The sequence below is a fragment of the Clarias gariepinus genome, chromosome 6, assembly GCF_024256425.1.
Source record: "Clarias gariepinus isolate MV-2021 ecotype Netherlands chromosome 6, CGAR_prim_01v2, whole genome shotgun sequence".
Taxonomy (NCBI): domain Eukaryota; kingdom Metazoa; phylum Chordata; class Actinopteri; order Siluriformes; family Clariidae; genus Clarias; species Clarias gariepinus.
In genome coordinates this window covers 33584852-33595426 of record NC_071105.1, presented here as the reverse complement: position 1 = coordinate 33595426, position 10575 = coordinate 33584852, and the positions used below count along the sequence as shown (strand labels likewise).

Genomic DNA, 10575 nt, shown 5'->3' with positions numbered 1-10575 from the left:
TTGTACTATTTCCCCCCACATATTATTAATATGTTATTATTATTATTATTATTATTATTATTATTATTATTGTTGTTGTTGTTGTTGTTATTGGCCACAAAATAGTATCTAGTTCCCACCTATTTTTCCCCCAATGTCACTAGAGAGGCTACGCAGTTAATTTTAAAGTGGACAGTAAGCTATTTTGGTCAAATTATGATGCCATGAAAATAAATGATAGATGTATATGTGTTTTGAGAATAAAATATGGAGTTATTCCAACCATTAATTATGGTATATTATTAAATATAGGGGTAGGGATCGCTCAGTGGTTAAGGTATTGGCCTAGGATCGGGAAGGTCTTAGGTTCAAACCCCAGTTGAAGCTGTTGAGTGCTTGACCCTCAACTGCTCAAATGTATAATGAGATAAAAATGTAAGTCTGAATCAAGGCGTCTGTGAATGTTGTCAATGAAATAAAATGAATTATATAAGAAATAAAAACTTAAGTTTCAGAGTCAGTATTGAATGTGATGGGCATATGACCCAATCATGTTCTCTCTCTCTCGGTTTAGCCTGTATACAGGGTCACAGAAAGCCTTGGCCTATCCCAGGAGACAGAAGGGGTGTGAATTAATCTCAGGACACAAACACACCTACACGATCATTCACAACTTCCAAATAGCCTAATATGCTTGTCCTTGGACTGTGAGAGAGAACCGAAGCACTCGGAGCACACAGACCCTAGGCAATCGAGGAACTTGCAGGTGCAAGGCGACAGTGCCAGCCACTAAGCCACAGTGTTGCCGCAATCATGTTCCCTTAAGCAAACCCCAGCCACTGAGAAATATTAAACGAAACCTTCAGATTAAACAATGTATTGGCTGTAGGAAAAGTACAAGTAGTTGAATACACAAAGGATATTTCACCACATGGTGGCGCCACTCCCCTATTTACAGTGCAATGTGCATTGTGTACGACTGTAAATTTAAAAAGTGGTTGTTATTGTTTTTGTTTTTGTGTTGTTTGTCATGATTTTTTAACTCTACAAATGACAAATAAGTCATTTGAGTATGTGTAACTGACATGTTGTTTGCAACATCAGCCTGTTAGTCACATGGTGTTAGGGAATTTCTCAGTAATTCGACAGAACAGAGATGACGATAGACGAATATCTTTATTACAATATTTGTTTTGTTTTTATTTTTAATAACATTATAACTTGAATGAAAACATCATGGGTGATTAAATTTTAATAAGCGAGGTTTGGCAGAGGAAATGGTTATTCCAGCACATTCCAGCAATAATCCTGTGTTATCCAAAATTCCTTTTCAACTAATAGGAAATTACTTAAACGAGTGTGTTCTCTCTTACCTCAGAAACACAGGTAAAATGCTAATATGCTAACAGGTAATATTCGTGTTGCCAGATTTTCTTTGATATACAATAAACATACAGTATTATAATCCATTCATGAACTCATTAAAACGGTACGTTTGTATATACTATGACTTCGTGGAATCAATGTATATGTTATACAATGTTAACAATTCTGTTTAAAAATCTTGTCAGTTTGGGTAGGTGTTTAAAGCGAGACTGGGTTACAACACCACCGAAACCAATCTGGCAACCCTGAATATAACCGCGCCGGCGGAGGTCCGCGAGACTCAGTCAGAGAACAGAAATAGAGCAGCGCTAATTAAAGCAACGTACCGCGCTCGAGATGATAATGAGCACGTGAGGGGAAGAAAAAAGAAACAGGTAAGTTGCTTATATGTTAACTTAAAAATAATTCAGTCACGTTTTATTTACATAGTCGTGCATATTTGTGTCTTAATAACTTAAGAACTATATTCACTTAAACAGCAGTTTGTATTGCTCCAAAAATGTGTTTCCATGTCTGTAATATTGTAGGTTTTTTTTTCTCACCAAACAAGTTCTGTTACTGAACATGTGACCAATTTTAAATAGGACATCTGTGTTCTATAGAGGAACCTTTCACATTTTTTTGCATCACTTTCTTTAAGGGGCAATATGAAAGTTTTTGTAAGGATATAAGCACCGTTATAAAACAGTTCTGCAAATTTAGCTGTTTTTGTGTTGCCGTAAATCTTGTAAAAGTAAAGCCTTTAAAAGTCATGCATAGGATATTTACAGTTACATTTAGGCATTATGCGCTCTTATCCAGTATAACTTACTGTAAAGAGCATTGAAATTTGCATTGGATAGATCCTAAAGCAAGCACGCAAGCACTGTTGTTGTTAGAGTTTTGTTGTTTTCAATGGGGAGATTTAAAAAAATCTTAAAATGTTCTATAGAAACAGATATGCAATACTTGCTTAAAGCGGCAGTGTGTATGTTTCTGTAACAAATTAAGCACTGTTATTAAAACAGTTCTGCAAATCTTTCAATAATCAAGGGTTGTTGATTATTCACTAAAGTCTATAAAAGCATTAGATAGGATATACTTTTCATATAGAGGAACTTTTGTACTTTTTTGCATCACTTGCCAACAGCGGGGCTATGTACGTTTTTGTAAAAGTAAAGCCTCTAAAAGTTATAAGTAGAATTTCTGGAATATTGTTTTTTTTTTTTTTACATTTTTGCAGCACTTGCTTAAAGTGGCGGTATGTCATTTTTTTATAATTTAAGCACTGCTATTAAAACAGTTTTTAAATGTTTATGTTCCTGTGCTGCTGTGAATCTTATAAAAAATAAAGCCTCTAATAGTCAGACATGAGATACTGTACTGTGTCCTATAGAGAAAACTTTCTTTCTTTCTTTTTTGCTTGACTTCCTTAAAGCGGCAGTACGTCGTTTTCTGCAATGGATTAAGCACCATTATTAAAACAGTTCTGCAAATCAGCATGCTAATGTGATGCTGTAAATCCTTTAAAAGAAAAGCCTCAGAGGATATCTGTGTTCTATAGAGGAAACTTTTATTTTTGTGCATCACTTAACTAAATCGGTGGTATGTAGTTTGTTGGACTTGGCAGGAGCTTTCACACATACACACACACACACCAGTTACAACCAGTTAGTAATGACTATATGCTTTCCTCAAAACCATGCTGATTTATTAACTCTTTACTGGATTCCATCATCAAAACAAAGAAAGGGTTTATAACAAGTGTTGTAAGGACAAAATGTTTCTTCCCCTAAAAAGAATGGAAGAGGTCATAGTGGCCTGCGACACTTAGACACACACACACACACCAGAAACATTTATATATAGTTAGAGTATGCTGAAAAGAACTCTTACATTTTTTGTTCACTGGGAAACAAAAATATACCTGTGCTCCAAGTAAGATATATAAAAACAATCGTTATATGTTATGACAAATATATCTTAAGACAAAAGGTGTCCAGTATGGATTGAGAAACAATCCCGAGCTAGTGTTCCGGTCTGTGTGGAGTTTCTGTGCATTTTCTTGCTGTCACTGTGGGTGAAGTTCCTGGGTGTCGTCCAGGTGCTTTGGTTTCCTCTCACCCCCTCAAAACATGTGTGAACATGAATTGGCTAATTTAAATTTCCCCATAGTGTGAACAGCGCCCTGTTATGGACTATTGTCCCACGCATGATATGGTTCCACCGCCACCCAGTGTTCCTGAGATAGACTCTGGAATCAACAATGACCAAAACCAGAAGGCTACTGCAAGGTGTAGAGGTTAAATTGTTGACTGAAAAGGAACAAATGAATGAATCTACTTTTGAATATTTGCTGTACAAGTAACATTATGAAATCATGCTTTGATTTTGTAAGTGATAAGGGACCACTCCTGTGTATTACACAAGACGCTCAACTGATTTCAGAGCTTAAATAGAGACTCTTTTTTTTCTGTAAAGCCATAATTAAAAGAGATGTACAGAGGTATACAACTGAATATACAAAAGTGAAACACAGGTCATAAATAGCTCTGGCAACACCTGTGATATGTCATATTAAAATACTAAGTCAATCTGTATTGTTTTTAAGCAGGATGATTCCAGTTAACGAGTTCCGGAACATTGCCACGGAACAAAATCCGCGGTTTCGAGTTTTAAAGCCATGGTGGGACGTCTTCTCGGAGTATCTGTGCATAGCCATGCTCATGATGGGCGTCTTCGGATGCACCATGCAGGTATAAAACCTTCACCTTTCGCATTCACTTAATATCCTTCACACCGCTTATGCAGTGTATTTCTGATAAGAAAGCAAATCATGTGACTGGGGTTTCATTTTGCTATTCAAATAGGTTTATAGATTAGGTTCTCTTTACATTTATATTCCTGTCAGCTTATCAGGAGGTGTAAGTCAGAAGGCTGAGGTCAGGTAAGGTGGCTTGAAAGTCATTTTAGATGTGTTATTAACCAGTGAAAAATTTTTTGAAAATTTTTTTTTTTTGTGAAAAAATTAATCTATGTTCACTACCCAAAAATGCAACAAAAAACAGGAAAAAAGAAGCAAAAAAAATATTGGAGAGATATTAGAGTCATGGAAAACAAATTAGATTGTTATCACTTGCTTTGAATTTTGATTTTAATCATGCTCTACTTGGTTCTTTGGTTGTAACAGTGATCCTTTGAACTAATTTTATCATAACCATCCTTTTCAAATGAACTAGCCACTATTAACCATTAAGTTTGTGTGATCATGTGCCAGAGGGGCGACTGACTTTAATGTTAAGCTTGTTGGAAGATATGAGTCATACTACGATCGTTACATGAATAAGACCTGTTTCGTATACATGTCCTTAAAATGAGTGGGATTTGTGGTTTATATTACACTTATAATAATTGTAAGTGTTGCATTCCCGTATACTCATATTACGTCATGGTGACTTCCCCGCTGCCTTCATGTGAAATGGCTATTTATTGACTTTTTTCAATCATGTAACCAGGTTTACCACTTCTGAACAAATTATCTATGGTCTGGCGCAAGACAAAAAGAGAAGAATATAAGCCAAAAAGAGACAGTATATTAAAAAACAACTCGTAAACAAACACATAAATTATAGCAAAAATATTGTAAAGTGTGGGAAAAATTTCACTAATATATATATTTTTTTATTATTTTATTAATTAACCTCGCTAATATTTATCCATTATTCACGAGTTCTTATTGGTGAGTCTAACCTTCTAGTGCATGTAAGGCATAACACTCCTGCCATTTTTTTTTTCTTTTTTGCACTGTCCTGACCTAGATTTAAATAAAATTGGATTAGATGCTCTCTAGGGCTTAATATTTCATTCATACGATCTTATATTAGCCATTATAAGCCTGCTTTATGCAGCCATCTAGACCTATAACGAAATGATCAAGTAAGGGATATTTATTTTATTTCCGAACATTCCTATACGAACTGCAAGTAATGTTTAAAATGTTACTTCTTGGTTAAATAGCTACATGTTTGACCCAATATTGCATATATCATGGTATTTAATGTAATTCTGCTAATTGTTAGTACCATTATACAGTTCACAAAAAATATGTTAATGAATATTAACATACTGTATTTTAAAACATTAAAATATAATGTTAATGGTTGTTTTAATTGTACAGTCGTTGCATTCTCGTGTACTCATATTCAAAATGGATCATTCAAAATAAATAGTTTTTAATATACAATTGGGTAGCAGATTATTACAGTGATTAAAAGTAATTGTAATCAAAGTTACAAAAGCATTTCTTAAAACAGCATGTCTTGAGTGTTTTATAACACAGCAATTTATATCATAATATCAGATAATATCATTAATAAACAACACATGACACTTTTTAACTGTTTATCGTATATGTACAAGGCCATTCAAGTGAAACGGAAACTTGTGATGAAATTTCTTATGAATGAGCCTAAAACTGATTAACATTTACAGAAGACTTCAAACACAGTACATTAATGAGACCCGTACCCTCAGTAAAACATTTAAATGCAAATGTTTTAAAGAAGGTCATATATCCATTAATGACAATCTCGGTTACGATGGCTCGGAGCCCATTGCAGGAGTTCCTGTGAATATTCTGGGAGTTGCCTGATTTTAAAAAATTTAATCATAACTTGTTGCCAAGCTACAGAAGAAGAGATACATCTTTGTGTGGAGACTGTACAGACTATTAGTCACAAAATACTCCTTGCACATTTCACAAACTCTGGAGTTATTGCCACATCCTCCGGGCCTTACTCAGGAAAGAGATTTCAACCTGCTTAGGTCATTAAAGTAGTTCCTGGGACGGCAGCATTTCAGACATGAAGCAGGTCGTTCAATCATGGCTCAGGCGTACTGAGAGAACTTTCTACCTTGATGGTATCTAAGCATTAGTGAAGCACTTGGATAGGTGCATTAGCATAGCAGGGGATTATAGAGAGAAATAAAAGGAGATTTTTCTCTCATAACTGTGCTCTGTGTTTTTCTGCAAAATCAAATTTATAATATTATGTGACATTCTCTGGAAGATTAGATTGTATCAATTACACTTGTATTACTTATGAAGAGGCATTCCCTTACTAGCCTTTATTTTTATTTGTTCATATTAATAAGACAAAAATCCAGAGCTTGTCATGTCCTGACAAATTTCTTTGTATATAAGACTTTCTAACAAAAAAAAACCCCTAAAAGTCTGAAACTTATGAAAAATAAATAATATCTATCCCAAAGCTTTACTATTTTTTAACATTCTTAGATAAATATCACTGAGGTACAGTCAGAACTATTAGAGGATCTGTTCTGTTTTAAAAATTCAACAAGGCAGTGATGAATTGAAATGGAATGTAAACCACATGATAAACATATGAATTTCAGGTGTAAGGTCTCTGACAACTTTCTCTTTTTATAGCTGACACAAGAAAAGATCTCCTGTCTCCCTGATCGCATCACTGAAGACACTGATAAAAGCATGGACTGCAGCTACCTCCGAAATTCCAGAGAGAATGAGAGCCTGTGGGAGTATGCCATTACCAAAAACATCGCCCCGAATGTTGTAGAGGTGTTCGGCCGAAAGAATGACTTAGACATTCACCAGTACGTCTACATAAACAGTTTCTGCTACGAAACTGCAGTGCACTGGTATGGAAAGTACTTCCCCTACTTGGTTGTCATCCAGACCATGATCTTCATGGTAGCAAGCAGTTTCTGGTTTAAATTTCCTGGAACGTCATCCAAGATTGAGCTGTTCGTATCAATCCTGGGGAAATGCTTTGACTCCCCCTGGACCACTCGAGCAATTAGTGAGGTATCTGAGGAAAGAGAAGACATGGTCACCTGGAGGAAAAATGGCACAATAAAAGCATCAGCAGTGGAAAGTCCTGATGAGGAGGAGGAGGACAAATCTGCTGTCTTTATTCGTTCTACATCAGTTGTGTCTAACCGGGAGAACAACGTGCTGGAGCCTGAGAATGCTACATCAGTCCTGGACAAGAAGGAAGGTGAGCAGGCCAAGGCGCTATTTGAGAAAGTGAGAAAATTTCAGACTCATGTAGAAGAGTCAGACCTCCTTTATCTCATGTATGTCCTCCAGACATCACTTAAGGTGATAAAATTTGCCATTATAACTATTTATAGTGGTTTCCTTGTATCAAACATTGAGATTGTGGTGACTTGCAGAGTCCCGCCCAGTCTGACTGGTTTTGGTTTGTTCTGCTGTAATAACAACAAAGCGCACCTCTTCGCGAAGTTAGCGTACTGTTACATTGGATTTGTTGGTGTATATGGACTACTATGCATATACTGTCTCTACTGGCTCTTCCATCGGCCACTGAAAGCATACTCCTTTGAGCATGTGCGTCTGGAGACGGGGATTAACGACATCCCTGATGTTAAAAACGACTTTGCGTTCCTCTTGCACCTCAGTGATCAGTACGACCCTCTCTACTCTAAACGCTTTGCTGTCTTTCTTTCTGAAGTGAGTGAGAGCAGGTTGAGTCAGGTTACCCTAAATCATGAGTGGCCCATCAAGAAACTCCGCACACGTCTCTTAAGGAACTCTAGCGACCGCTTAGAACTGCACCTGTTCATGTTGCCAGGCTTACCCAGCACTGTCTTCGATGTCCCAGAAGTGGAATCTCTGAAGCTGGAACATGTCAATAATGTGATTATTCCTGGCACAGTGACCCAACTTGCATCTTTACAGGAAATCTCCCTTATTCACTGTCCTGCCAGACTTCAGCTGGAAGCACTCACCTTCCTACGGGAGAACCTGAAAGTCCTACGCCTCACCTTTGGCAACATAGATCAGGTCCCCTTGTGGATGTACACTTTAACAAATCTGGAAGAGTTACACCTAAGTGGGCCTCTCACCAATGAGCTCCATCGTGGTGCCTCTCTAGAAACCTTACGGGAGCTCAAGAACCTTTGTGTACTGACATTGCGTAGTAAACTTACCAAGATCCCTTCCAGTGTGGTGGATGTAGGTGGACAGCTCTTAAGATTATGTGTACACAATGAAGGCACCAGGCTGCATGCCTTCAGCAGTCTAAAGAAGCTGGGGAACTTGGCCACACTTGAGCTGACTGGCTGTGAACTTGAGCGTCTCCCCAGTGCTATTTTCAGCCTCACCAACCTGCAACAGTTGGATCTAAAGGAGAACAGGCTTACCACCGTGGAGGAAATTCTTAGCCTTCAGCATTGTCGCCGGCTGTGCACACTCAGGCTGTGGCACAACTCCATTCGCTGCATCCCTGAACACATCAACAAACTGCGCTCTCTTGAGACACTGGACCTGAGTTGGAACAAGATTCAGAGGTTGTCGCTGCACCTGTGCTACTGTACCAAGCTTCGGCACCTGGATCTCTCCCACAATCAACTCGCCTCACTGCCCCCTGAGATTGGTATCCTGCAGAGTCTGCGGCACCTTTCTGCAGCTTACAACTCGTTGGAAGTGCTCCCAGATGAGCTGTTCTCATGTAAAAGGTTGAGGACTCTTGAGCTGGGGAATAACAGAATTGCCTTTTTGTCTCCAAGGGTTGGGAACTTGGCCCACTTGGTGTGTCTGGAATTAAAGGGGAACAGGCTGGAGTCTTTGCCTGTCGAGATAAGTGACTGCAACCTCCTAAAGTTGACTGGACTGACTGTAGAGGAGAGTCTGATTGATATGTTGCCTTCTTACGTAAAAGATAGAATGAAGGAAAGGTGAATTAATGATACACTCATATTTTACTCAGAGTTGGATAAACCAAAGCATATTCAATATAAGGAAACATACTTCATGGGTTATAGAATTTTTTATAGGTTGAATAAGTTGAACGTTTCATATAACTTGGGCATGACTAATTTATTTTTTATTTATTTACCTCTTTGCGTAGGAAAAAAAAACATGCCAAGTAAATCTTAGTCACACCTGGCACGAACACTCACCGTTTCAAACGAGCAGTTAGAATCAATGGATGTTATTTATTGCTGCATTGAAGTGCCTTTGAAGTGGAAATATTTGTACCTTTCTTGAAATAAAATGTTTTTTATATACTTTATAGTCATTATATCAATGAGTTAATTTCAAACAGTTTTTGACTATTTTAAACTGCATTTTAATACCTAGTGAATTGTATAATTTTGTAAAAATTCACATTTTAATACGCACATTTAATATAGGATCATTGGTTGTGGATGATCCTTTTAATGGTAAATTTACTAAGGATAAGTGGCCAAAAGTATGAGGACACTCGACCACTACACCCATACTTGCTCTTTTCGAAATCATTGCCATTAACACAGGGTTGGTCCCTTCTTAGCTACTATAACAGCCTCCAGAGTTTTGGGATGGTTTTATACTTTATACTTTTTTTAACGTGGTTTGCCAAATTGTACCAATTCAAGCAAAAGAGCATAAATGAGGTCAGCAACTGATGTCAAGTCAGCAGTTTGGAGAAGAGCTACATATGCATGTGAAGGTCAGGTATCCACATACTTTTAGCCATAAATTAGTATAAGTATTTGCATTTATTTTCATCTTTAATTGAAACTTAAGACAAAAATGCGAAACCTTCCGTAGACCAATTAGTTGCATGTTTTTTTACTAATAGACTATTTTTTTAAAAACTGGACAAACCCACCACAACGTCACCATTAAGTTTTCTAAAGAGTCAATTTGAGCTGACTCTGCCTAAAAAAATTGAAACACCTCAGTTACCACAAGCTAGTCAGCTTTATCTTAGCTAAAATGCGAAGGTAAAACAATTCCAGTTCACTGGTGAAGCACAGCAGACAGCTAGCCAATCAAAGAATTCACGCCCCTAATGCATAACTATATGGCCTTATTCATTTTAATAGATAAGTTACATAAGAATTCACCCTGTACACTTCATAGGAATGGATAATATAGCTTTAAAGACCAAAACTGATTTAGTTGGGAGTTTTAGCATGGGGGTTGACTCTATAGTAGTTGACTCATTTTTGAATCCAGCATCTAGTGATCGTTCGAGGAACTGCACGTTTTGGCACTTGCTCGTTGGCCTGATTTTTCAGAGCCTGAGGTTGGCCCTGATTTTAAGGTTTGTTAAAATGAAGGGGCAACCTCCACCTCTAAAAATGAGGCCAACCCGAAATTGCCAAGGCTTTAGTTATTCTTGGTGACATCATTAATAAAATGTTGCTTTGAAAGATGCCTCTTCCAGATGTTTAACA

At 37.3% G+C, this 10575-nt stretch overlaps 1 protein-coding gene across 1 annotated transcript; it reads left to right on the top strand.

The window, feature by feature from the left end:
* Positions 1 to 1652: 1652 nt before the first annotated feature.
* si:zfos-323e3.4 (volume-regulated anion channel subunit LRRC8E) lies at positions 1653 to 9369 on the top strand. The gene is made up of 3 exons (XM_053498875.1): positions 1653 to 1739; positions 3956 to 4100; positions 6794 to 9369. Exons 2-3 carry the CDS (start codon positions 3960 to 3962, stop codon positions 9086 to 9088), a joined length of 2436 nt encoding a protein of 811 aa, XP_053354850.1. The 5' UTR covers positions 1653 to 1739; positions 3956 to 3959; the 3' UTR covers positions 9089 to 9369.
* Positions 9370 to 10575: the final 1206 nt, after the last annotated feature.

What these genes read in the sequence shown, in the direction of transcription:
- si:zfos-323e3.4 (XM_053498875.1), top strand. Translation starts at nt 3,960, where the DNA reads ATGATTCCAGTTAACGAGTTCCGGAACATTGCCACGGAACAAAATCCG. An exon ending in TCTTCGGATGCACCATGCAG is followed by an intron (nt 4,101 to 6,793) that starts GTATAAAACCTT and finishes CTCTTTTTATAG; the next exon opens with CTGACACAAGAAAAGATCTC.